At 41.0% G+C, this 27,940-nt stretch overlaps 2 protein-coding genes across 2 annotated transcripts; both read right to left on the bottom strand.

The window, feature by feature from the left end:
* Window positions 1-806: 806 nt before the first annotated feature.
* Window positions 807-19,930, bottom strand: nectin4a (nectin cell adhesion molecule 4a). Its single transcript, XM_047597086.1, has 11 exons — window positions 19,174-19,930; window positions 14,332-14,526; window positions 13,563-13,730; window positions 11,110-11,388; window positions 10,187-10,304; window positions 6,429-6,583; window positions 6,155-6,305; window positions 5,015-5,090; window positions 4,807-4,869; window positions 3,512-3,706; window positions 807-3,407 (listed from the first exon to the last, which is right to left on the bottom strand). The coding sequence occupies exons 1-11, from the start codon at window positions 19,226-19,228 to the stop codon at window positions 3,018-3,020; spliced, it is 1,845 nt and encodes a 614-aa protein (XP_047453042.1). The 5' UTR covers window positions 19,229-19,930; the 3' UTR covers window positions 807-3,017.
* Window positions 19,931-19,981: 51 nt separating this feature from the next.
* Window positions 19,982-27,763, bottom strand: fcer1g (Fc epsilon receptor IgFc epsilon receptor Ig). The gene is made up of 5 exons (XM_047597098.1): window positions 27,570-27,763; window positions 23,756-23,847; window positions 22,678-22,725; window positions 21,092-21,115; window positions 19,982-21,007 (listed from the first exon to the last, which is right to left on the bottom strand). The coding sequence occupies exons 1-5, from the start codon at window positions 27,634-27,636 to the stop codon at window positions 20,954-20,956; spliced, it is 285 nt and encodes a 94-aa protein (XP_047453054.1). The 5' UTR covers window positions 27,637-27,763; the 3' UTR covers window positions 19,982-20,953.
* Between the last annotated feature and the right edge of the window lie 177 nt (window positions 27,764-27,940).

The following is a 27,940-nucleotide window of genomic DNA, read 5'->3' as shown; positions in this document are numbered from 1 at the left end:
TCCCCTTGGGAAAAAAGACAGAAAGGGGGCCCCCAGGTGGCTACACTTTGGCATTTCCAATCTCAACCATCCTTTCTATCCACTCAATGACAGGTTTTTGGACATGAGAGTTAGCATAGCATGATAATTGTCTGGGGTAAATGACTTTAAGTGATTTTTGTTTATGACAATTTGATTAAAACTATCAGAGCCATGGTGAAAGTCTTAATGTGGAACCACTGCACGAATTCAAGCAAGTGTGTGTGGACATTTTTTCTTCATCTTTGTTTTTTTTTGTTGTTTTTTTTGGTTGTTTTTTCCACCACCTTGACAAAGACTTGGCCAGGATGAACCGTGGTCCTCTCACAGTTATAGCCTGTGGGGGGTAAAAATTCCCCTTGGGAAAAAAGACAGAAAGGGGGCCCCCAGGTGGCTACACTTTGGCATTTCCAATCTCAACCATCCTTTCTATCCACTCAATGACAGGTGTTTGGACATGAGAGTTAGCATAGCATGATAATTGTCTGGGGTAAATGACTTTAAGTGATTTTTATTTATGAGAATTTGATTAAAAAAATTATCCGAAAGAGCTTCAGGTACATTCACCTGGTTGTCATAGTTGAACTGTTATAGCTAGAGGCCTTGGAAAAATAAAAAAGAGAGAGAGAGAGACTTGGCCATTTGTAGCGCCAACCATCCCTTCTATTCACTATATGACAGATTTTGGACTTGAGATGCATCATAGCATAATATTTGCCTGTGGTAAAAAGCTTTAAATGTTTTTTTTATTACAACTATCAAAAAATGAGCTGAAAGAGTTTCAGTCATTCATTTAACTATTTATTTATTAAAAAACTGTGACAAATCCTTTATTGTAAATGAATGTTACTCAGGTGCATTCATCTGTTTGCAATATTTGAACTGTTACAGCCAGAGGGGTAAAAATATAGTCTGTAAAAAAAAAAAAAAAAAAAGAAATAAAGAGAGAGAGTGAATGGGGGCTACCAGATGGCATTTCCAATGACAATCATCCAACATGCAAATTTGATTAAAACTAACCAAAAAAACAAACAAACAAACAAAAAAAAAACATTTTAAATGCAGTCATCAGGGCCATTATGTGTCTTTAACATGTTATTCATTATGTCTTGTGTCTTAAGTCTGCTTTTAATTGGCTGTATTATTTATTTAGTTGACACTTACTCTTGAATAGATGTGTATTTAGTAAAAATAAAAAAAGACCATGGATAGCACGGTATTACGTAGTAAACCAAATAAAAGTGACCACTGTTTGGCTTGATGCTAGATTTTTATACTATTAGTAATATCTGAAACAGCCTCACGAGGTTTGTGTTTCTTTAGTTTACAGAAAATAACCCAATTCAGCTAATCAAACAGTATGAGGTCAGCATTACTTTAACAGATTAAGTCTACGATCCAGAACATTACCTGTGATGAGTCAGAACTGTTTTGAAGGCCTACAAAGTATTAGGAAGGTGGTCATAATGTTACGCCTGATCGGTACACAGTGTACCTTTAGAAAAAAAAACATTTATTGCAACCCCTCTGTACATGGAGTGATATCCAAACATAAGACCCTCAGAATGCATGAAGCTCCAGCCACGCGGCCAAGAAGATTCTGATCACAGTGTCACACAGAGTCTTTCATAGTCTGTCAGTTTAGGCCCCCGCACTTAGCAGCAGCACACAACAGGGGGCGCTGTCTGCAAAAGAAAAAAAAAAACAAAAACGACTTGCACTCAAACACTGTGCGATTCACCAACGACGCTTTGAGTTTGCCGAGAACATGCGCTTTACCTATCGCTTCTAAAAAATCAAACATTGGAAAATGTTGGTATTTACAGCAGGAAAAAAAAAAGAAGAACCAGTCGTGTAATTAAGTCTGCGGAGAACAAAATAATACTTCATATTTGCTTTTTTTAAAAAAAAAAAAAAGCAAAACTGACTGCTGTATTTTTCCCTTTGGCACATCGCTACCCGCATCAGGGCTGTAACAGAACCCGAGAATACTCACAACACATATGAACACACAAAATAACACAAACAGCAATACATTAGCGGTTTTTCAACAAGTCGTAACAGTCCGTTGGTTCAGTTCATCTTGTGAAGTCCTTTTTTTTTTTTTTATGGATGCTGAATAGTACCAGCTATCAGAAGAATCTTTCCAAAATATAGATAAAACACGTCCTTTGTCAGGTTCTTGCGTGCTTGTAGTCTCCAGTGTAAAAATTTAGATCTATTTACAAAAGTACCCAAAAGCAGGCAAGACAGTAACTATTAGAAAAAAATAAAATAAAAAAAGTTTATTTCATGCTTACGTTGTGTTATTGTGTCTGAATGAATGCAGGTGTGGAAGTGAAGGACCCGGACATGCGCGAACCAGAAGTAAACGTGTCGATGCTGTTATAATTAGCAGTTTAGATATTGACATTAAAACATTTTCAAAAGAAGAAACCGAATCTGTACAAAATGCCCGGATCAGTACGCGGATTGGGGACTGCGTCGGTGCTCGAGGCCGCGACCTGCGGACAGCGAGGCGGAGGTATGCGTGCCGCGGGTGTGGCCTGCAGACGAACGAGTCCGCGCTTTGGCTCGGGTCCCAGGCAGCGTTGTGCAAGGCGAGCCACGCCGCTCAAACGGCTCCGGGAGCAGCAGTTCGCCCTCAGCGTGGAGGTGTTGCAATCTGCCCTTTTTTCTGATTTGCCCAATTTTCCCACAGTCCCGTGAAGCTCCTCCCGCAGTTCCTGATCTCCCCGGCTTTTGGTGCGCGCGTGCGAAAAGAGTCCGTCGTCTGCAGACGTGTTTGCCGCAGCTGATCGAGGCGCTGCAACAGCTGAGCCGGGAGCCCTGGGAAACCTGCGACATTGCTTTTTGACCCAGTAACCTGGGGGAATACACAACAGTCAGAAGCACTGGAGTACACAAGATTTTGCTCTGTTGCAGCACCATAGTCCACGTTTGAACGCCCTCCAAAGCCGGGGCCGGCCAGTCTTTGCATTGTCTCGTCCCTGCGGCCGCTAAACTATCTGGGCCTTGTGTATGAGGGAGGCGTGAGGGCTGGCGATGGACGACATGGGGGTCTTGACTATGAGCGTGCCGCCGTTGGTGTGCTGATAGCGCGTGCTGTGGGCCTCGGACACCTGGGAGCTGCTGGTCACGCTGTCCCGGTCGTCGGGGTGCTCCTGGCTGGCGGGGCCGCCCAGGCCCTCGTCCACCTCGTCCTCGTCGTCCGTCACCGGCGGGTACGTGCAGCTCGCCGGGGGGCGCAGGTGGTTCTTGGTGACGCTCCCCGCCCGCGAGCCGCCGTCCAGGGAGGTGACGGCGCTGCCGTTCAGCTGCCTCACGATCTCCGTGGAGTGGATGTTGGGGACGGGGGACGGCATGAGAGGGGGGTGGAAACGGGTTTCCTGTTGCAAAGACACAGAGCGGACCTTAGCTTGCACCGTTCTCGGGGGGAGGGGGAGTGCGCGGGGAGGGGGGGCTACCGTTCCACAATCTGAGACACACTCACCATGGACACGGAGCTGCATCTGTCGTACGTGTCCAGTCTGGATTGGCTGTCCTCTCCTCTGTCCAGGTACCGTCCCCTCCTGGAATTGTTGTACAGAACCGGTCTGCCCAGGGAGTCAAACGCTCCGGCACCTCCTCTTTCTCCTCCACGCCCACCGGAGATAGTAGATCGGCTGTCACGGCAGTAAGCCTGCTCCTGCAAGCACAGATAATAAAAAAGTATGTTTATTTACTTGAAATAAAAATGAGCTGGTTTTAAACTTATGTGTGCTTTAATGTTTAAAGCCAGAAGGACTGAGGACACTGAGACTGACTATGTCCACAATGCCCCTAAAAGCCAGAATGCTGCTGCAGAATACTTCTAATAAGTAACATAAACCTACTTGTAATGTTTGAAAAGGAGCCCTAGCCCTCGTCAGTATAGTAATATACTAATAAAGATTATTCAATGTTTTCTTCCTCCTCTGCTAAACAATAATAATAATGATATTTAAAGTGCTTCACAAACCTCTTCTTCGTTACTATACCTTCATTCAAATAAATCATTTTATTTAATTATTTTTCTATTATTATTTATTATTATTTCTATTATATATTTTTTTAAATATATATATATATATAGACCAATTGAAAAAGCAACAAAAGACTGAAAAATAAAAATACTTCCAATAAGTAACATAAATTATGTTGAATAGACTTTCATTCTTAAGGAGAGTAAATCAATTAATACCAAAATACAGAAGTGTTTCCAGGCTGCAGATCAGTGCTGTGGTAAACTATGGTAAAAGTAATAAAGTGTTAGCGGTGCATCTAAAAGGCCACAGGAGTCCTAGGACGCTGTAAGCTCTCAGGTAAAGAATTAGATGGAAATGAACTTGTTCCTCTCTGTTGTGTCTCAGGCTCAACAGGAAGCTGTCACTTAGCTTAGCTCAGCAAAGAGAGGTTATAGACAGCATTTCTGGTTAGACGCTGTGACCACGTCTCAGGGGGGTTTTCTTCCATTCGTGCACCAAATGAAATAGTTTAGAGGCGGCTGGTGTGGACAGAGACAGGCTAGCTAGCTGTTTGTCTCTGGTTCTACGCTACGAGCTTCATATTTAGCCGACGCTTTAGAAAAGAATGTCTGAAGAAGCTAAACAACAACAGCAAAAACCCCTCAAGAACCAATATAATACGTTAATGTTATTATCAAGATCTGTGATGCACTACGTTCAGATTTGAAATGTTGACACTCAGAACTTAAGCCTTCTGGCATCTGGACAGTAAAGTCTCAGTAACATAGATGCGTAGACTGACCCCAAGGGACGACATGCTGTTCCTCAGAGTCCCCTCCACCCTGAGAGGGATGTTTTCTTCAGTCTGAAATCAAAAGAAGGAAGCACATGGTCAGGATGAGCTCTCCAAAAGTACGTGAGGCAGTCGAGCATCCTACTGATTCTGATCCTATATCTCTGCGCAGATGAAAAAAAAAGTGACGGTAAAAAGGATAACTCAGTGATCGTACCGTTCCTCTGGCGTCCGTGCTGACAGAGTTCATTCTCCTGAAAGAGGCATGTCTGGATAGGGTGCTTATTTCCTCCCTGTGAGAAACAAGACAAAATGATCAAACTATGGAAAAAAACTGTTCTACAGTGTGTACCTTATATCATTTTATTTCTTATTTATCTCTGTATTATCCCCACGCACTCATTTATCTGCATGTTACACTGTCCAACTGTAAGATGCTTTAATAGAGGGTATGCACTGACGTCACTGCCGCCCGTGGCCACGCCCCTCGAGTGGCAAAAATTAGAGTGAAATGTATCAGTAAATACAGCGAGACTGGGAAAAATGTGGATTATCTGATCAAATTAAGGACAACTGGACTCGACAATGATCCGAAAACTGGATTGGCCTCGGTTTCAGTAAGTTTAAGTTAGTTTTAGGTCGTTTCAGTTGATGGTAAATGTAGCTAAATAAAAGATGCTAACGCTAAGAGCTTTACTGAGAAGCAACGTTTAGCCATACAATACGTTAAAAAGGTGACGAGGAGTGATCGCAAATATTAATATTATTGTTTCATTGTTATTTATTGTTGGAAGTGAAATAGTTACTACTACGTAGTTAACTACGCCAAAACAACAACGTCGAGAGACTTAGCTGACAGGACGTAACTTAAGAACTTAACTTAAGAAGTAGTTTAAGGTATGACTTATAAAAACAACATAAATTAATATTACACGACACTAAATGTGAACCACAACACCAGGTTTCTGTGCCTGGATTCTAGATGTTTCCTCATAATGCAGCAATACATTTACTTCTCTCTTTGTTTTTGTTTTTTTTTTGTTTTTTTTGGCAATCGGAGATATTTGTAAAGATATATTATCCGACTACTTTCCAGATCTGTTGATATAGTCAATCACACAACAGCTCTTCGACTTTTTTTAAAAATTATTATTAATTTACTAATTTAGGGGCTATTAAAGCCTATGATTCAAGCTAATGCTGCTCGTCTCCATGATCACCTGTCAGTGCCCGTAACCATGGAGACTCCGCCTGCGGTGACGTCACGTGCTATGCATCCCCTCTATACTGCAGCCATTTTTTACATTATTAAAGTTCATCTTATCTCATGTCAATTAGATATGATATTATCTCGTACTTCTTCTCCGTCAGCTCTTTCTCCAGCTTCTTGTTCTTCCGTTTCTGCTTGCACGTGACGCAGATGACGATGACGAGCATCAGGATGAGCAGGCCGCCGGCCACGCCCCCGACCACAAACATCAGTATGTTTTCATTGTCCACCGGCTGCTCTGTGAGGCGAGGAGTTCACAGGGATATATAGGGGATTAGACGGATGTATAAACATTCATCCCCTGCACTTCGCGTTATTATAACAGGTCTTAGTAGGTCGTGTTGACAGTGCTGTCATCTACCTGACACGGTAATCTCCATTTCCGCCTTGGCTACTCCCACTTCGTTCTTGGCCGCGCACTGGTAGGTGCCTCTGTCCGAGGAGTTGAGGGGCCGCTGGAAAGCCAGCGTCCCGTTGGGGTGGGCGATGACACCGTTTGGAAGCTCTCCACCCATTCTGCAAAAAAATAAAATAAAAAAAAATTTTAAAAAAGTGCATTCAGGTCAACTTCAAATGTATGTAAAAGCAGGGAGGGAACTGATGATGAAGAGATTAAGTAAACTAGTGCTATTTATTAATATACATTATCATTTTGCATTCAGTAGTAAGCTATTCAAATGATACACAGGTTCAAATATATATATATGTTTTTATTTCAATTGAACCCTCATGCTTAAAGTTAAAACCGTCAGCCTGTCAATTATACACACACACACACATATGTATATATATAACTTTAAACATAGCTAAATATTAACATACTTAAATATGCTGTTTTTTGTTAATGTGTATTTAAAGAAATTTACATCTGTGAGAGAAAATAAAAAATTTTTAAAAAAAATGTCTCCCCCCACAGTACCTCCGCGTGTTTTAGTATGTTAGTATTTATGTTTAAAGTTAACACTATATATTTGAACCTGTGTATTATTTGAATAGATATCTATTGAACGCAAAACGATAACAATAATGTATATTTATAGAGAGGACTAAGCCTATTATAGTATAATATAGAACACATATAGTGGGGTAGTGGGCCGTACTTAAACCTGGCATACAAATGCATTTTGGTTTCTCATGGATGGTGCTTGAAAACACCAAAGTGCTGTGTAGGGATGTTCGATTCCACCGATTTCCTTTCCGATCCGATACCGAGTAAAATTCAGGCCGGTATCGGCGATACCGGTTCGCTACCGATAGTTTGTGCACATACGCCCTAATGTGTCGGGTGAACCTAAAATAAATGAATGTCATAGCTTCATAAAGAAAACAAGACATCAGAGCAAAAAGACCTGTTGTTGGAAATATCGATATATCTGTATCGACCTGCACGTCACTTCTCCAGAGTTTGTCAGAGACGCAGTTGACCAAAAAAATCATTAGAGAGCGCTCCAAACCAATGAGACGTGAGAAAAAAAAAACAAAAAACATGCAACTCAGGGGCGTCGTATTGGTTTAACTCATATCAAGATGTATTTTAACAGGAGCAAATAGAAATAAATCCACCCGTCTCTCGCCTAAAGCTCATTTTTTTGCGTGGCCTCTAATAAAGTTGTCTGTCTGTAGATGGTGCTGGCGACTGCTAACCACCAACCACCCACCGGTTGATATTTATATCACATAAAAAAAAAAAAAAAGAAGTCACTCTTTGCATTTCCTCTTCGTTCTTTTGATAGATTAGACAGTGAGATATTAGAAAAGCCAAAAAATTTTCCTCTTTTTCTTTCAGTAATTGCTTTAAGATCCCAAAGTTCCTGAAAGTGTGACCACTTGCAAACCGCCCAGCAAACTGTGAACGGTTCTGTTTGTTTCAGAGGGCTAGCGAGAAAGAGGAACTGTCTGTTTTTTTTTACATAGACATCCTGATAAACATCTCACGCAAATCCACACGTTTCTGCTTCCTCTTCCTCCACTCGGTGCCCCTCAGCTCACCTCCACCTCCACCCACCCACAAGTCCACCCTCCTTCTTTTTCTCCCTCCGCCGCCGCTCATCCCTTTCCCTTTCTTCACCCCCTCCTCCCCTCTTCCTCCCTCCCTCGTGTGAAACCATCTCATCCGTCTGCTCTCGGCACAAGCCGCAACACGACACTGTGACACCGGCTCTTACTTCACTTCACCTGCTGCCGTTTACTGACAAAGCCGACAGGTTTTTTTTTTTTTTTTGACGTGTGTTGATTGCAGTGCACGCACGGGTTTGACTGTAACTAGAGATTGCAAACGCTGATTTGTGTGTTTCGTGTGTGTGCATGTGTTTAGTGTGTGTGTGCGCGCGCTCGCTCGTTCGTGATGCATGCCGTGTGTCTGGTAAGCCTTACTCACAACACTTCTTTCTCAGGGTGTGTACCTCTGACTAACAACAACTAATACGTATGTCATCATCCGGCAGAAAAACATTCAAATGATATTAAAAGTACGTCATAAAATCTTCTTCCACAACCTCGGAGGCCCAGCTGTTGCTTCTCATAGTTTTAACAGGAGGCATCCCACCACCAGTAGTTTTTTTTTTTAGTTTTTTGGTGTCTTAGCACCTCCACGCCACACCCTTTGGGAATACCTGAACGCCTCAAAAGAAGTGGCTTCGAAGTGACACAGGGTGACTCAAGCAGAAGGTGTCAGGAATCTGAGTCAAGCCCAAGTTTAGGCAGCTTTTTTTTTCTTTTCTTTTCTTTCCTTCTTTTTTTTTTTTTTTAAACGACACACACACACGCAATGTTTGACTCCGACGGTTTCCACCGAGGCGGCAAGGATCGGGAGGTGACAGTGCCAGGGCATGTTTGGTTAAGTCATGTGGAATGGGTGGGGCTCTAACCCCCGCTGCACAGTGCGGCTGTATTTCAATCGAGTGTACGTACGTATGTGATCAGGAAACAAGTACACGTCTCTTTACTGCAGCTCTCCCTCAGGTTCTAATGTGGAATATTCCAAATCATATGTTATTTAAATTTATGTTTAATTGCTACATTGTAGGTGCATTGTTTGTTTAAATCCATTCTTTAAATACCATTTTTTGTTATAGAAATGTGCTAAATCATGGGTCTCCAACAGGGGGTCCGTGACCCCTAGGGGGTCCGCGGAGGTACTGAAGAGGGGTCCCAAACTCTTTGGTTGATTACATTTTTTTTTTTTTTTTTTTTTTTTTTTAATTTTCCCCCACAAATTTAAATTTCTTTAATTACACTTTGACAAAAATCCAACATCCATTTTTTTTCTATGTTAAAATAGTGCTATTTATAAATATACATTGTTATAATTATATTAGAATTATATTATTATTATAATATATTTTGCATTCAATATTAAGCTGTTCAAATAACACACAGGTTCAAATATATATATTTTTTTATTTTAATCAAAGCCTCGTGTTTAAAGTTAAAACTGTCAACTATTTTCTGTCAATTTTATGTACATATAAAATTATTTTCTTAACAGTTTTGACTTTAAACAGAGCTAAATACATACATACTAAAATATGTTGGATGTTTGTTAATGTGAATTTAAAGAAATCTAAATTTGAACCTGTGTATTATTTGAATAGCTTAATATTGAATGTGAAAATGATAATAATAATATATATTTATAAATAGTTTAACATAGAACATATATAGTAGTAGGTAGTGGGTCCCTATTTAATCTGTCATCAGTTTGGGGTCGTTGGCTTTAAATAATTATTTACACACATGTGGCAAGAAAACATCGTATTATTATGAATAAATCCCATGAAAAGGCCTAATGATACATAATAATCGCTCCTTTAAGACCATCAACACAAAGACTGTGTATACTTCATGATAACAACAACTTCGAATTACAGACGTCTTTATAGATTATTGTATCTTATAGAAACAACAAAAGAAACTGTAATTTGTTCCGTGTTTCCCCTCTGAGAGTGACCTGAATACAACCTGAGCGCACACATCCTATTAAAACCCACGCAATCCCAAATAATTGCCGTGTTAAGTCTTCTGGGAAAATGAACAGTGACCAGGCTCATCAGACGGTTAGTCACAACCACTACCAGACAGCCAGAGGAGGAGGAGGGGGGGTGGGTCCTGATGCCTTACCTGCTCCAGGTGAAGCTGTGCGGTTTGGGGTTTCCTCTGCTCACGCACGTCAGGGCGGCATTTTCCAAACCCACGAACCAATTGTTGTTGAAGCCCGACACTTCTACGTCTGGAGGGACTGGAGGGGGGGACAAAAACAATCATTTGACTCAAAGATTTTGAGTATTCCGACAAATATCCTTTCAAGAGTAGCAGAAGTATTAGATCCTAACACTGGGTGTGAAATTAAAGAGAGATCGATTATTATTTAAAACCGAACGGATCGCCGGCGATTGGTTAAAGCGCGCGGTATTTGAAATACCGTAAGTCGCAATAATTTGCGCCACTGATAAAATTCAAAGTGCGGCTGAACACTGGGGGAGTTTTGTCTGGAAGAACTTCGTGACATCTCAAGGGCGTAAATAACTTCGCTTTTACTAATAAACGCCTCCAAACGACACGACTTTGTGTTGCGTCGCTCCCCAAACTGCAGCCGACAGCAGCAGTGCGCAATCATTACCGTAATGGGAGCTTTATTTTTCTTTCTTTCTTTCTTTCTTTCTTTCTTTCTTTCTAGAAAGCTCAACTGTTCAGTCACTTTGAATAATATGAATATTATCCATCAGTGAGTTACGGTAATTGAAATGTCGTAAGCTTTTTTTTTTTATGCGCAGGTCTTTTTTTTATGTGTAGGTCGTAAAGGGTCAAAGAGAAAAAAAATATATATTACCAAATATGGTAACAGAGAACGGAGTAATTACTAATGAAGTCACTTCCGGCTGCTTACACTGATAAAAAAAAAAAAAAGGGAAGTGAACGCTTGCTACCCAATGTTGACACTTTTTTTTTAGACTTTCCATGTCTTGAATCTGTCCCTATGTGCGTCTCCTGTAGTCTATAACCTCATAACCTTACATGTGTGTTATTTTTCGGTGTGTACTCACAGTGCACCACCAGCTTCTGGGAGAGCCTGCGGGCGCCCGGCAGAGTCGGGTGCCGGACCAGACAGTCCAGCTTCTTGCCGTTCATGTTCCTCAGCGGGTGCAGGGAGAACTGAATGGAGACGGCCCCGCTGTCCGAGGTGCGATTGGTGGACTTGCCGTTCAGCTCGGTGTCCCAGGTGAGGATGGCGGGGGGCCGGGCTATGGAGCGACAGGCGGCGACCTGCCGGAAGGACTGTCCCTCCACTACGGTCACGATGTCCAGGGAAGTGATGGGAATGGCTGGAGGAGACACGGTGACAGCGATTATGGGTCAAAAAATTAAACATGTGTCGGCATCAACCCTTTTACAAAGAGAGCATTGCTACATTTGGCAAAAACAAAAGGTACTGGACAGTACACAGTAGAAAAGAAGGGTTGACATAAGTGGACAGAGGTAAACTCGTCCACTCTGTGTGTTTATTATGATATTTTGTTCTTTCCTTTATTTGTGTTTTGCCTGTTATTGTGCGTTTAAACCCCGCAGCCCAGGCCAGAGGAGAAAACACTGCTGCAGAACTTCCTGAAACACTGATTGATCTGCTGTCCACACCTTTTACTTCCGTTACTTATCAGCGTCGCCATGTACCACATAAGCAAAATACCCCCCCACCTAACTCTCTATAACCAACCCAGGCCACTCGGCAGTGGCACACAGACGAGGCACAATCACCGAGGTCGATTCCACTGCGGCGTATGTTGTATGATTAATGGGGACATGTTTTGTCCTGTTTAATGCACTAGTAAATACATGTCCCAGTGTTACTTTGTTCATGGCACTAAATGTCTTTGTGTTTGAAGATACACAGTAGCCCCAAGTAATAATGATCAAATATTCAAATATTTCAGAGTGAGTCAATTGTCCTTATTATTTACAGAGACCAGATAGATGTTCAGTCATATTCTGTCTACTGAGAACAAGTTGGGCACTACATCTCTATAAATAATAATAATCTCTGTTTCTACTGGTACGTTTGTGCCCGTGTGAGCAGGAAAGGTGAGAAGTAACACCGCAAACTTCTTTGTGTTGATCGACAACCTACGCCCCGGAGGTCGAGGCTGGTGAAAGCATTTTCTACCTGCGCACAGGTGTGCTGGGCTCGTTCTCTAATTAATTAACCAAAGACTGTGCTGAGTTTCACGTTTGTGTTTCACACAATGGTGCGTCATGTTGGAACTGATATTACACGTAGAGAAGACGTCACAGGCTGAACACGGGAGATTTTTTTGCTGAGACACGTGAACAAGGAAATGCATTTGGACCAACCCTTTTACTGTATATGCTACGGACAAACCCATCGTTGGATTCTCAACCTCGACAATAAAGCCCGAAGTGGGCGGAGCCCGCGGTCGCCATGTTGGATGAGCTTTACATGGAGGGGTCGTGTCGGACGTTGAGACACGCCCACCTAACTCCCGCTACCTGTTAGCTCGGTGTCACTGTTAGCCCCGCCCAACATTTGTCACGAATAGTGAAACTATTGAGACTCAAATCGTTTTTTTTGTACCAGGCTGTAAACATGTTTAATAATGCTGTAAAGTTGGGCTCTTTAACAAGGGGGTCTATGGGGATTTTCTCCCTTTTGGAGCCTCAAGTGGCCACTCGATGAACTGCAGTTTTCTGTATTTCCAATGGGCTTCACTGGTACGTTTTTAGAGTATATGCTACATGCTACATACGCCATATGCTACATTATGAGGCCCTGAGCTACTCTACAGCAATAGATAGAGGAAGTCAAAGGGGCAATGGGTAATCAACACAACGTGTATCCACACAAAAGTGGCAAATTCGTTGTTCCCAAACGTTAGCATCTCGCTAACTCATCCATAGCTTTCAAACTAAGGCATTGATCAGCAGCTTTTCAGGACCCTTAAACGCTACTGTAGCAGGGAGGCTAGGCTAAACCACAGGGAGCAGCCAACACGCAAACGTGGATGTGGCCTCAGACATAAAGTTGCAGAAATGTATAAAATGAAATGAAATTATGAACCTGTAAATACGCATAAAAATTGCCCCTTTAATCCTAAACTCTGCTGGAAACTTAAATGCTGCTACTGAACCTGCACAAAATGAGATTATTTGAGTTTAATTGAGAAATAAAAGATTAGTTAACCAATTAAACCAATAGAAATAAACTAAAAACAATAATATAGATGAATTAATTGGTAGTTTTGAAACATAAAATAAAATAAAAATGTTTCTAAAAAGTTAACCATCCAAATCTAGCCAATACTACATAAAACCAAATTTCTCATGTCTTATTATGATATTACTGTATAAGGCCAGTTACATCATTCGCCGTGTAGTAAAATAACAGCTGCCTATCTATATGACTCAGCCATTTTATTTCCTTTGTGACCTATCAGTTCTCATCCTCACGGGTGTTGCGTCAATCGTGTTATGATGAGACACTCACTCCACACGATGAGTGACAACGTCCGGTCGAAGTTGCCCGAGGGGAAGGTGCTGATGTGGCAGGTGTACTCCCCCTCGTCCGAGATCTCGGTGCTCGTGATGACCAGAGACGAGTCCTCGATGGGTTTGTCGCTTTTAAAGCGCACACGCTGCGACCACGTGCCGAACGCTGGGGATGAAGAGAGAAAGGGGGAGGGGAGGGGGAGATAAAGGAACGTGTGAGAGAAGATGTGACACAAAAAATTAAGCCCAGCGAGGTTCACATTCAACCTCAGGGTTTCTTTTGTCACTTTCACTTCCATGTGCTACGCCTGCACCCTTGCCACAAATTACATTACGTTCGGGGCATTTAGCTGGGAGTCTTATGCTCACTGTTGGTTTGAGACTGGAATTACTTCAGATTACAAGACGAAATGAAATATTCCCGTGATATGGCATCAAAATTGTCAGCGTCTCTCCCGTCCAGTTGGTTTAACACTTTCTGATTGTTGTGAAAGCGCCTCGAGGCTCTCTGAGTCCTACAAAGCCTCCGGCCAACACTCGCATGAACTGAAACCGACGCATCGGCTTGTAACACCAACAGAGTAGTTGCTCGGTGGAATGAGCGCACAAGAGCGAGTGTAATGTCAGAGAAAACATTTCTCACAGTGAGGAAAGGGGAACTAATTCGATGTGAAGGTTTTTTTTTTTTTTTTTTTTTTTGCGGAGGACGTACAGACACTTGGCCTACAAGTACACATGTAGACGTGCGGTTTCCTTCTTCGACCAACCTGTTTGTCCGCTATCATGATGTGCAGTGATGATCTGCTCCTTTTTATCTCCTACGGTCTTAAACCAGGTGACCTGTACCACCGTGTTGCCCGTGTCCGGCATGTAGCGACAGGGCAGGACGGTCTCCTCGTCCGCCACGGACTGCAAAGTCTCCTCCGGAGGGGGCTCGATGAAGTCTCCATGTATCGCCGTCGCTGAAACAGAAGGACGGACGCGTAAATAAAATAATCTGTGGAGCTGATTGGTCGCATCGTGACTTAGGTTTTTAATACAGTCACATCTGTTGCTCCACTTTGATTAAATTTCTTACGTTTTATTATTATTATCACCATATAACATAGGTCTTCAACAGGGGGTCCGCGACCTCTACGAGGTCCACGGAAGCACTGCAGGGGGGTCGCCAAGTCTTTGGTTGATTAGTCATTTTTTATATATATATATTTTTTTAATTTTATCCCACAAATTTAAATTTCCTTAAATACAATACTTTTAAATTGTTACATAAACCTTTGTCTATGTATAGTTTAAAGCCACACCTTACACTTTACATTCAAGAAAACAAACGGTTACCGTAGAAGCGAACACCAACTGAGGCCACAGGTCACTTGCCTGTTGCTACACTCAGAAAAAGGTTAGAGCGAGTAAACGGGAAGACAGCCAAAGTTTACCAGAGCTCTGAAGTCAGTGGCTGCGACACTTTGACCTACTTAACGTTTCCCCAAACAGCTGAGAACCGTTCACACTTCTAAAACCTCACCCTAAACTTTCGTGAGATAAAGGTTTTACCAACTGGTCTTTTGCTGCTGTAACTGTAAACCAAAGGATTGCAACATTGGAGACAATGTCTTGCATGCAACTTTACCCTTTGAATTTACTTCAGAGAACATGTGTCAAACATATGGCCCAGCGACGTGGACAGAACACAACACTGAGAACCAGGACCAAACAGCAGACGGCAATGAGCCCAACTTGCAATTTTATTGTTTTAAGAAATAAACAATAAAATTGCACTGAAACAAATGGAAAATTACTCATGAGTCAGGATCATTGCTTATAGGTTATTATTCTGTTATGTCTTCTGTCTAGAAATTCGAGTGGCCAGTAGCTTGTACACAAACATACACAGACAACAACGAAATCAACAGCGCCAAAGGAGAAGGAAGACTGGAAATGTGTTTAAGACTGTGTTAACGTGTAAAACCATGTACAGTTGACACAGTGGAATATTTTAGCATTTAAACCGTGGTCAGCAGTCAATATGGTCAGGACTGTCTCTTAGCTTAGCCTACGCCGGCTCTGTTCACAGTTAGCTGCTAAATCCACCTTCCTGTATCTCTAATTAAAATGAAACATATACGTTTGTGTAAGTAAGTTGTGGTTTTCGCGTGGGGTTGTGTACGTGTTACGTATTTGCCCTGGGCAGAGACAGCCAGGCCACTATTTTACCGCTGTTGACGCACTTTATCGAGAAATATGTCAGCGAAGGTTCGTCCAGGTCATGACTTTGGGGTCTACCACCAGAAATAACTCAATTTCCCAACATTCCCCACTTACCCCACGCCTCCTTCTAATGTTGTGTTACTTAATGTATGTGGGAGTAACCGTGGCTTGACCTTTCACTGTAAAGCTTAATCATCGACGCAAGGAAGTAGATGGAAAATGTGACAGCACAGATTAAAAAAAAAAGGAAAGAGAAACAAGCCGGGCTGATTGAAGGGGACGACGCACATCGAGGGTGATAGAGACAAGCGGCGGAGACACAAAAGAAGAACAGAGGCTGTGTATGAGAGGAGCTGAGCACACGACAAGATATGTCGCCTAACGAGTTGCTCGAGATAAGGTTTCAAAGCATAGTTTACCTCCGTGTCTGGACCCAGCAGATGAAGAAAACCTAAATAAAGTGTACACACAAACACGTCTTTTGTGCATCAGAATGCAACGCTATATATTTCTTTTCTCTGATTTTACCTTTTGGATCAGCATCTACAAACAGCCTTATCTTTTACTGTCCTCCAGCAAACTCATTATGTCCTCACGGGACGCCGCAACGACTGAAAGTTGATCCCTGTCACCTGCGTTTTAATGGATAAATTGCAAGAGAGACAGAGTCTGTTTGCACCTGTCAGGTTGACATTTGTCTTGGCACGCCTCCGAAACAAAACCGAATTCAGTTTTTGGGGACGTTCTGCTAAGGCAAACAATGGATAATGTTTGCCCTTGACAGCTCTTCTTACATCACTGCTCTTTGCACACGGAGCTCGTGATGCAGGTGATCGATAATGAGACTGGGAAATTAGCTAAAGGATCATTCCCCACAAACACTAAAATTAACCATAAATTCATAATATCACAGCCTTTGTGTGTGTCTGTGTGTGTCTAACTTTATCCCAGCAGAGATACCCCCTCCCCTCCCCCTTTTTTTAATCAGTCAGCTGAGAATGAAGTTATCAGGTAAAAAGCTGTTTGAACTTGTTCTGATACAGATGCAGTATCTGCTTTCGCAAGCGTTTGAAACATTTTTAGTTTCACTACAGAAGGATCAACGCCTCAGTTTTGGCACGGTAGCTTCAATCAAGTCTTTTTTTTTCTTTGCAGTGTCAGTGGTGGAATTCCACCAACACAAAAAGACACAGTGTGAGCTAATATTAGCATGCTACTTAGCTAATATTGACCATGTTCACAGTTGTAGTTTAGCATTTTAGGAAGTCTTGGAGAATGATATTTTTTCTTACTATTCACCTGATACACATACTGCATACTGCTGTTGGCTAGGCTAGTTAGCCGGTGTCTTCTTGTTGGTTGCTAGTCGGTAGCTGACTGCTAGCCTGCTGGTCGGTTTTTTCAGATTAAAGGTGTTTTGCCTCAGGATTGTACCATCTTATCCTGCGTAATAATGAATTACTGATGAATTCCTCTCAAAAACACACAAGAGTTTGTGTGTTTTGAGTTAGCATGAGCATGTTACTTAGCTAATGTTTACCATGCTCACAATTGTAGTTTAGCATTTTAGGGAGTCTTGCAGAATGATATTTTTCTTACTATTCACCTGATATACATACTTGGCTAGGCTAGTTAGCCGGTGTCTTCTTGTTGGTTGCTAGTCGGTAGCTGACTGCTAGCCTGCTGGTCGGTTTTTCAGATTAAAGGTGTTTTGCCTCGGGATTGTACCATCTTATCCTGCGTAATAATGAATTACTGATGAATTCCTCTCAAAGACACACAAGAGTTTGTGTGTTTTAAGTTAGCATGAGCATGTTACTTAGCTAATGTTTACCAAGCTCACAACTGTAGTTTAGCATTTTAGGGAGTCTTGGAGAATGATATATTTTTTTCTTACTATTCACCCTGATATACATACTACTGAGAAGTGTTGTCAAGGTGGTTGAAATGCTCACACTCTACTGGGGAACGGGATTTCATGGGCCTACTGCTGTTGGCTAGGCTAGTTAGCTGGTGTCTTGTCAAAAGACACAAATATCAACCACTACAGGGGCTCTAGATTAATAGCGAAATGATCTCTCTTCTTTGTGTTTTGAGTTACCATTAGCATGATACTTAGCTAATATTTACCAAGCTCTTTTTCTTCTGCACAAGGGAGAAGTGTTGGTTGAAATGTAGTGGCATATTCCATTACTTTTTATGTACTGTTGTTGGCTAGGCTAGTTAGCTGGTGTCTTCTTGTTGGTTGCTAACTGCCAGCTGACTGCTCAGTTTTGTGTAATAATGAATGCTGATGGGGACGTGAATTCCTCTCAAAAACACAAAACACAACGGCAACACCACTACAGGGCCACTAGAGTAATAGTAAAAAGATTTCTTTTCTGTGGAACGTGTTAAATGTTAAATGTTGCAGCACCCTGTCCAAGTTGCAAGGCCGAGACGATGAATGAAACTCCATTTGTTCATTCGTTTTTATTACTCTTGCTCACTTTTTTTTTTCCTTTTTCTTTGGAGGGCTGTTGGGAAATAAAACCACACTAACTTCCCAGGAAACCCGAATCACGTTTGAATCAGATGTTCACCAAGTAATTGAACGTTTATTAGTTACCTGTCTATACGCTCGTGTTTTGATTTGTTGCTGTGGGAGTGTCAGAGATTCAACACCCCGGTACGTGAGAATCTGCTCAGGTACGCTCAGTGATTCATGTATTTACCATCAGCCCTGATGAGTGTACAGCCGGAGACAGGTGTGTGGTTTGTATTTTTTTTTTCCGCATTTGCCGCCGCAGTGTTTAAAGCCCACTTAGGAATCCGACTGACCCACATTACTGGAATGACACTGGGCCTATCCTGCCTTTATGTGCCGGATTTAAGGGTTTTCTTAAGCCGTGCTCCTACTAACCGCTGTGTTAATATTTACACACTTACGACCACTTACAACATGTAGATGATACAATAAAGCAGTATAATGCAGTATGTTGTGCTACATAGTGACTTTGTGATAGTCTTAAGCACTTAAGCAACAAACACACACACTAGGAGGGTCCATGCAGCTCCAGTGAATCAGACAGTAGGAGGGATTGATCAACAGCAACCAGTTTTTCCTGAAATATCGCACTCAGATCTCGAGGTGTTTTTCTAACAGCTCTGTTCCAGCTAAGTCTGCTCTTGACAAAATAAGGCCCCCTGTACAAATAGTTCACCTCATGAATATGCATGAGACACCTACAGAGGGCCTACAGAAACCCAAAATAGTCGCCAATTATTCACAATTAACACATTTCGAATCCATTTCCTAACTGTCAGGCTGCTGCGTTACGAGTAGGTCTGACATAAAGTTTAGAAGTGTAGAGGATTTTAACTGAATAATGTCATTCAGGCTTCATTTAAAGTCATCTTACCAAAGATCCAGAGGACACAGAGACACAGGGAGCGTCTGCTCAGCTGAGATGTCATTCTCCTGGCCAGTTTCTTTTGCTTTTTTTTAATTTGTTGTTAATTGTGCACAAGCTGGGACAGTTTCAGCGCTAGAGTAAAAAGCTCATCAGTCCAGGTAATACGATCCTAAATGACCGGGCAGGCATGAAGCACTGAGGCGCACTCATGCCTCGTGGGGCCGGATCATCCTCCTCGTCGCCGTCCTTGTTGTTGTTGTTGTTGTTTTAAGGAAAAGATCCTTTTTTAAAATCCAGCCCAGGGCCACAGAATACCGCGGTCGTGCTATTCAGTCCTCGTGGAAAGTGTAAATCCTCGGTTTGTTAGGACCACGCCATCCTGTTTGCCATTTATTAAGAAAAAGAAGGCGCAGCTTCACGCGGCTTTACCTGTTCGGGATACACCTGTTTGTGCTACTCCTCTCTCTCTCTCCCTCCCTCTTCTGCTTCTCTCTGACAGACACACACCTAGCGACCCACACACACACACACACACACACCACACACACTCAACAAAAAAGTCACCTTTCCGGTTTGGTCGAGGCAACATGACAGTTATACTTTTTCCCGTCTTTACTTGCTCCGCTCAGAGCAGAGGCGGCTGAAAACCAGGCACAAAGAGGCAGTTTCAACTTCATAATAGCCACGCCGATACCACAACTAAAGGAGCCTCCTCCCTGGTGATGAAAAAACAAATTAATCCCCTTCGTTTCAGACGGCTAATCGCAAAACACAGGAGCTGCGTCTCAAATAAAAATAATGATAATAGAGCACATTGTGACGACCTTTTTGTTTATTTTTAATGGAATGGGATCACGTACAACAATCTGGGGAATGACACAGATACTTTTCGTATTGACATTGTGATGTTATTTTACAAACACAGCAGGTTTACGTGTTATAATCTGGGCTACGTTAGGTAAGGAATGTTATGTTTATTTAGGGGTTTTTTTTGTATATGGACCAAAATGCATTCACAGGAGGCGTGAGGTTGCTACTTTAATATTTAATCCAGAGACAGACAGAGAGTTATTTAATCCACAAATGTCTTTATGTACAAGTAACAGCTTCCAACAAGAAGCAGTTTAAATAGAAAATAACTTTAGCTGTGTTTTTTTTTTTGTGTGTTTGTGTGTGAACACAGACACAGGTAAAGGAACCAGTTGCACCATCACTGCCATCCTGTGGTGTACAGGAAACACTCCCTGGCTCATTTTTTTTTTTCCTCCCTCCATCTTTTGCAATTTTCCCCCAAATAACAGATGTCATCTTATGGCGCGACTACGGACATGTTGCACCAAAGAAAAAAAAAAAAAAAAGTTCAAAAATAAAGGAAGTGAAATGTATCGTCCGTAGAGGGAAGTTAGTTGGGGCCAGTCATCACAAAACGCTCACAACGTATGTTACAACAAACACGCAAACAAAAAAAGTACATTTCTTTGAAAGAAAAGGGGGAAATACACAATATAAAAATGTCTTTTAAGCACTGCAGTTATAAAAATCTGTTTGCCTTAAACTTAAATATGTGCAACAAGCAGTGAAGCCCATACAACACATGGCCTCCCCTCCTCCTCCCTCTTTCCGTCTCCTCACTCTACAAAAGCAAAAAAAAAAAAAAAAAAAAAAAAGGGGAAATAAACATCCCCGGCGTACGAAATCTCCAACATCTAAGCACAATGTGATATGCAATACTTAAATACAACAACAAAAAAAGAAAGAAGAAAATTGGACTTTCCCCTCCATCACGTCACTTCTTCATGCCGATGGTTTCGTATGTGTCCTGGGCACGCGGAGTCAAACCCTGAAGGGGGAATAGAAAATTTAGCGTTTCCGGTTTATAGTTAATTAGTTAAATAAAAATATTCGATCCGATTTCAAGACTCACCGTGTATATGCCCTCTTCCACATTCTGTCAGGGGGGGAGACAAGGACAAAGGTGAGACAAGGTGTCGTTTTGAGAAACCTCTGTTCTATGTTCAGCTATGTGAGAAATGATGTAAGCCAGAGAGTAGCAGAGCCGAGCGCTCGCACAGCGAGGTCTCAGTCGGCTAAAATAGAAACAGTAGAACAGAACACAGAACGGCGGCATGTTGAGGGGACAAAAAGAAAAAAGAAAAAAAAAATGTCTGTGTGTATTTTGCGAGTAAACTTTCAAGCGTGAGATGCGTGAACAGGAGAGTTGCTCTTTCCACATTTCCTTAGATGGTAATTTCCTTTCGGGTTTAGTACTTAGCCTCAGAGACTTCCTTACTTTCACACCGCAAAAACTTCCCGGATGTCTCATGATGCCAATGTGTTCCCTGACTTGATGTGATTCCTTCAGAAAATCCTTTCCCAACCAGAGCTTCATCAGCTGCTACTAATTGCCTTAAGCTTTACAAACTTGCAACTTACGCAACTGCACAACACACCATTTACAAAGCTGAGCAGTGTCGCGGTCGTGGAAGTTCCTCTTTAATATCATCTTAGATCAGATATGACACGTGATCATATTCTCACAATCTTCTTGAGCCATTTAAAGCTCCGTGCAAGTGTTTGCTCGCAACCGTACACCGAATATGAAAGAACCTAGTCGTACTAACACACTGCTACCAAAATACTTTTAATTACAACACTACAGCATGTTGAGGGAGCAAAAACCTAGATTAGTGTTATATTCAAGAGTAGTGATCAGTCCCTCAGCGATATCTTCACTTTTACATCACAAAAATATGGCTTCCTGATTAACTCCTAACGCCAATGCGTTGGTCCTTCCCTGACTTGATGTGATTCCTTTGGACTTTGACTTGATTCCTTCAAAAAATCTTTCCAAACCGGAGCATCGTCAGCTTCTACTAATTGCCTTAAGCTTTACAAACTTACTCAACAGCCGCACAACACACTCAGATATGACACACATGATCATGTTCTTATAAACTTCTGGAGTCATTTAAAGCATCTGGAAACTGAGTATGCGAGATCCTATACGTACCGACACATTGCTACCAGCCAATGAGAGGCAAAGTACTTTCAATTAATACTATAGTAATAATAATAATAATAATAATAATAATAATAATAAAAGTGTATATTGCAGTGAAGTTGCAGCTGGTGGGACCGCAGCTTCTCAGCCCTCTCAGCAAATTGAAACTTCCTGGACCGGATGCATCGTACAAGTTTAACTACCCACAAAACACAAAGGCTGCGAATTAAAAAAACAAAAAAACAAAAAACAACAAAAAACTAACACAATAGGTGTATGTGGGTATGATATGTGACAATTCATCTTCAAACCTCAGCGTTCATCCCCTGAGGTTTGACCTGACCAGTGAGATTATTTTAATAGTTAGCTGAAACTTCACTTTGTGGTGCGGTGGTGTTACATGCGCCTCTGGTCCTGCACGAACATTTTCACAAAGCACGGCCGTGTCTTTGTGTGCATTTCAGCCCTTTGTGTGTGTTTGTGTGCTGTATCTACGTGGTCATCCTGACCTGCTTTGGCTTTCCTTTCCCATGGTTAGCTTCTTTAGCATTTGAGATCTGTGGAAGACAGTCCTCAGTTAGAGACAACAGCCAAACACGCGACACAAACAAACAAAATTATTTAAGTTATATTATGGAAGGGGCAAATATTTTAGTTTCAGGGTTAAAGCAACAGTCTCTAAGAAAATTTTACTTTTAGTAAATGTCAAATGTTCAGTATTTTTTTAATCAACATTACAAGCTAAGCGCTGTTAGCTACGCAGCAGTTATCTCTCTGCCAGAGCTAATGCTAAACTGACATAGTCACACTTCTTGAAATGAGTGTCAAAACCACCCTTCCCCTACTACTGTTCACCAGACACTAGAGAGAATGAAACCAAAATAATCAAGACTGCCACTTTAAAAGTACTTTTAAACATGTTTTTACATGTCCCGTTTTTTTCTTTTTGTCTTTTAAGATATCAGCACTGTCCTGGCTTCACATGTGATTCTTTTTTAAAACATGCAGCACAGGAGAATAATGACCAAGTACTCTAAACACTATAATCTACAGTCACTACTGACATCAGTACGTCAGTGATGACATAACCACAGTCCATTATCACCTGTATATGTATGATTTTGCTGATGACACCCTATTTTACACTCATTGAAGAAGCCATCTAGAAGATTCCCTTTGGCGACACTTAAGGCTAAAAGTGGCAACTGCAGCTTGTTTTATGTAAGTATGTATGTATGTATGTATATATGTATGTATGTATGTATTTATTTATTTACTTATTTATTTATTTACTTATGTGTGAACCTCTCCAGACTCATTTAAGGATTCATACCATTTCGTCACTGCATTATTATTATTTGATCAAAAAGTTAATGTTAAAGTCTTTTAGATATTTGCTTTAATTAATTTTCATATCTTAGTGTTTCGATTTTTCTCAAATAGTTGCCTTTTATAAAGAGGTAACTCATATAAACTCTGTATAGACTATAAATTAAAATGAGTACAACTTTTTGGTATTCATCCATAATTAGTATTCCCAGCTTTTATTTCAAATAAAATAAAAGGTTGTATTTGTTTTAATCAAACCTTGATCTTGCAGTAGAGGGCTGTCAGGATGATGCCGTACAAAAAGAGGATGCCGTCCAGCACATAACAGATCTCAGGTTCGGCCAGAGCAGCTAAGGGAGCACAAGAGAATCAGTCATTAGCAACATAAGAACAGCTTCGTAATCATTTCAAAGTGAACACATGAACGTGACCCTTTGCAGTTTACTTCACACGTCACATCTTGTGGCAATTACTTTCTCAGGAATAGTTGGCACCGTTAGAACGTCACTTACAGAACTCTCTTGTTAGGTAACGGGGAATGTCACCATCTTAATTGTGAAACGACGACAGAAATTAGGGCTACATTGTGCATAAAGCAAACTGCGTGGATTAACAATTGTACAGTATGGAAGATAAATAGTGCCATTTTTTTTGTGTGGTACCACTATAACATGCATGTTTATTTTAACATAATATGGAGGAGGGGGGAAAGGAAATCTGAGAAAGACTACACTCTTAGTCCTCTGTGGTTCCTGTATCTGATCTGTTGAAGTTATAATGACTAGCAATCACTTCCCACAGTACAGTATGTACAGAATATAATTTAGATTCAAATTTGTATAAATTCTTTATAAAATGTGCTTTTATTGACGCCTACAGGATTATTTTTTTTATAAAAAAAACCAGCTTTAACATAATGTTTATCTTTTGTCTCGTCCTCACATTAAAAATTAAACACAATAAAAGGACTTGATGAGTGTTAAATCTTTTACAGCGGAAATGCTGCAGGAAGTACTTCATAGTTATTCAGCAAAATGTACAATTTAGATAAAAGGTATCAGCTAAAAAAAAATATTCTTTGAAGTAAGCACAGAAAAAATATTTGATATATACATACCGTAAAATCAAGTTCAGACCCCTTCATGTTGTGGCTGGAATCATGTGTTTATTATAAATCAAACGTATGACATAATCGAAACAGCTCGTGGATAAATTACTTTAATACGTAACTTAGGTAATTTTTTTTTTTTTAAATAATTAAAACCAGACTAATGAAGTTAGTTAGTTATAAAAGTTTTGTCACATTTAATGATTATTTTACGTACTTTTTTGCCTGATAGTTTTGAACGCATCTTACGCTTAATTAATCGCAACTTTTAGCCCTTAGATACCTGTTTAATTTACTACCCTCTTTTAACGTTAGCAGACAAAAAAAATGACAATTTTTTTTTTTTTGCAAAATACCATATGGCTTTGAATACACACACACACGCACTCATAAAAAGCCAGCTAAGCTCAATAACACAAGCGCAAAAATTAATGAAATAATTTTTTTCATAGGCCCTATAACAGGGAAAAGGCTGATTTTAGTGTTGAACACTAAAAATAAACAAATTTGACCATTTTTCTCATAAACCCTAATGTTGCATGATTTTATTGTGTCACGGCTGAGATTAAAAAATTCAGTTTTAATGGAAGTCAATGGGACATTTTTGTCCGCTACGGTTACAGGAGGACAGTAAATTTGAAATTTGATGGTACACAAAAACTAATAATGCAATCAAATTAATATTTTAGATAATCTTGGTCATACCCAAGACTGATCTGAAAATAAATAAATTTAAATAAAAAAATGCCCCAGCCACACAACATTAGTTTTACGGAAAATAGCTAGTTATTCGTTTTTTTGTTTGTTTTTTCTGTAAAAACAACAGTGACTTCAAATAAGTGCTGAAGTGGTTTTAGAGACTTATGCAGAAAAAAAAATCAGAAACAAATATTAATCCGTTAAGTTTTTAAAGTAGTTTTGGGAGTGGACGTTTTTCTCCACTGAATTTACAAGAGAGGGGTAAAAATATTTCCACAGCGTTCTGTTGATCTATTGGTATTAATTAATTTATTTGTTTTGATTTCAAAATTTGTGTAGAGGTAAACTTTGTTACAAAAAATGTGCCATATGCACCAACACAGCCAAAATGGCAGCCAAACGAAAGGGGAAGATTTTGCCCAAATGGACACAAATGTCCGTTAAGGTTAAAGAATTGCAATTAAGCACTGAAAATTTGCTGTCGTGTGTTATTTATTTTAATTGTTTGAGGATAACTGGTCTTGCAAAGCAGCTTATCCAAATTAATACAAATGTAATTCTTCCATGTCATGAACTGACATCAGGTTCGATACTTCTGTCACTAACTCAAGGAAATGAATCACTTCTCTAAAGTCTGAAAATCACATGATGATACTTCCTCATGGTCTTAATTCCAAACGCAGCCTTCCTGTCAAAGCAGCCTCACTGGCTCTGACGTACTTTGTTTTGGCTCCGAACGTGCGGACGGACGAGGGGTTTATCCAGCCGAGACCCCAGACAACCTGCCCCGTTTGAGACGGAGTTCATGTCGGTGCAGCATCTGAGCCCTGTGAGATGCGGTGAATTATCTGCGCTGACATCTTCTTTTGGTTTCCGCAACTCACGAGCAAGTGCGGGGCTCAGAGGAAGCTGTAAGCACCGACTAAGGCCTCAAACAGAACCTATGGTGTGATATTAATGTGCGAGCAACGCGCGCCGCATGCCTTTCCATACTGTTCCTTCTGTACTACGTGAAAAACAAGAAACAAGTCTGGCCCAACTCCGGTGGCGTCTTTAATTAATCTGAGGCGTTGATATTAAATCAACCGAAGACGCAGAGCAGTTAAAAAGAAATTGACCTTAAATTTTCTTCCCCTCAAACTGCGCTGGGGACCACAGGGTATTAGAAGTAGGTCAGTCGGTTGTTGTTTTTGAATAAAAACTTGTATATTTCAGGTGAAGAATTACTTAATAAACCGGCTGGAGTTTCTCAAACATACAAGAAAATGCTGTAAAAAGTAAAAATGATTTTTTAGAACCTGTTGCTCTGAGAATAATAAATCGTTTGAGCTACAAAATAGTGGAAATGTTGCCAACAAACCGTCCGCCATCTTGTTACCGTCATGTGAGACGAGAAAGATGACTGAGTTAAAATAGTTGTATTTTTCTAACTGATTGAATTCAAACCAGCACTAACCGCTCATTAGGAGGCCCGATAACCTCTGCGTCTCTGCAGGACATTTCACCTTCACAAATCAACTTTCTAGGGACGTTGTTTTGAAAACTGTGAAAACTGCACAGCGCATTCATCAAACACTAATTGTTTTTTTTGTTTTTTTTTTGTGTGTGTCTTTTTTTAGAGGCAGTTACCGCGATGACGAAGGTGCAAAATGCACACGGTTCGGAGGCATCTCAACTCGCTTGTCCGAGGCAGGACGTGCATGAGAAGAGGTGGCTCAACAAGTGTGGTGGTTAGAGAAAAAAAAAAAAAAGAAGAAGAAAAAGAAAAAAGTGCCCATGCCCCCCCCGTCCCCACACACACTCCTCCCTCCCCTCCCAACCCCTTGCATGCGTATTGCATCCTCCTCACCACAACTAACGCGAACCAATGGGGTCAGTTTCTCTTTTCACAGGAACTGTAAAGTGGTGGCTACGTTTCAGCTGCCTACACTGAGCGGAATTAAGACCAAATGTCAGAAAAAAACCTCAGCGCTCTTGATAAAAAAATGTAGCCCACATACACATATACGCACACACATTATACATATATATGAGTTTATAAAAACTTAGTTGAGGCTTGTTATGTACAAACAAAGCAGATTAATTTTACTCATTAGATTTATGTAAAATACACATTTTCCGCTTCAGCCTCCTTCTTTTTTTTAAAGTTAAGACGATCAACCAAACATCTTCACAAACTAATGAGTCAAGTTAAAAGTTACGTGGACATGACACCACATTCACTATACGATATATAAACAGATATACATATATATATATATTTACCAGCTCTCCCAAAACACATCCACAGAGGAATCGCCACCAGTAGCGGGCTCCTGCCGCACGCAGCCATGGCAACACAGGTTCGACACGAATAGGGGGGGGGTCCGGGACGACTGAGCTCCTTTCGGCAAACAACAAACTCCTTCTCTGGCGAAAGACTCGAGCAGTGCGCCCTTCACGGCTCACACTCCGAGATAGAGATAGAGAGAGAGAGAGGGGAAGTTGTGGTCTGAGCTCTAAGTCCATTCGACTCATCAGACCACTCCCCCCCTTTTTGAACACCACACCAGACGAAAGAGGCTTTTGGTCTCTCCGTTGTCATTTTTTTTTTTTTTTTTTTTTGAAATAGTTGATTTCTCAACTTTTTGCGAAAA

The sequence above is a fragment of the Mugil cephalus genome, chromosome 1 (assembly GCF_022458985.1).
Source record: "Mugil cephalus isolate CIBA_MC_2020 chromosome 1, CIBA_Mcephalus_1.1, whole genome shotgun sequence".
In the NCBI taxonomy this organism is placed as follows: Eukaryota; Metazoa; Chordata; class Actinopteri; order Mugiliformes; family Mugilidae; genus Mugil; species Mugil cephalus.
Note: the sequence above shows the minus strand (reverse complement) of the source record. Positions and strands in the feature narration are given on the sequence as shown.

Bases quoted from the DNA above. Each gene is read 5' to 3' on its own strand.
- fcer1g (XM_047597098.1), bottom strand. From the start codon at position 27,636: ATGGCTGCGTGCGGCAGGAGCCCGCTACTGGTGGCGATTCCTCTGTGG. The intron at 23,848-27,569 runs GTAAATATATAT...GTGCTCCCTTAG, and splicing joins GATGTGTTTTGGGAGAGCTG to CTGCTCTGGCCGAACCTGAG. The intron at 22,726-23,755 runs GTTTGATTAAAA...TGTCTTCCACAG, and splicing joins CCCTCTACTGCAAGATCAAG to ATCTCAAATGCTAAAGAAGC.
- nectin4a (XM_047597086.1), bottom strand. From the start codon at position 19,228: ATGACATCTCAGCTGAGCAGACGCTCCCTGTGTCTCTGTGTCCTCTGG. The intron at 10,305-11,109 runs GTGAGTACACAC...CCCCCCCTCCAG, and splicing joins CCAGAAGCTGGTGGTGCACT to TCCCTCCAGACGTAGAAGTG. The intron at 5,091-6,154 runs GTACGAGATAAT...TGTTTCTCACAG, and splicing joins AAAGAGCTGACGGAGAAGAA to GGAGGAAATAAGCACCCTAT.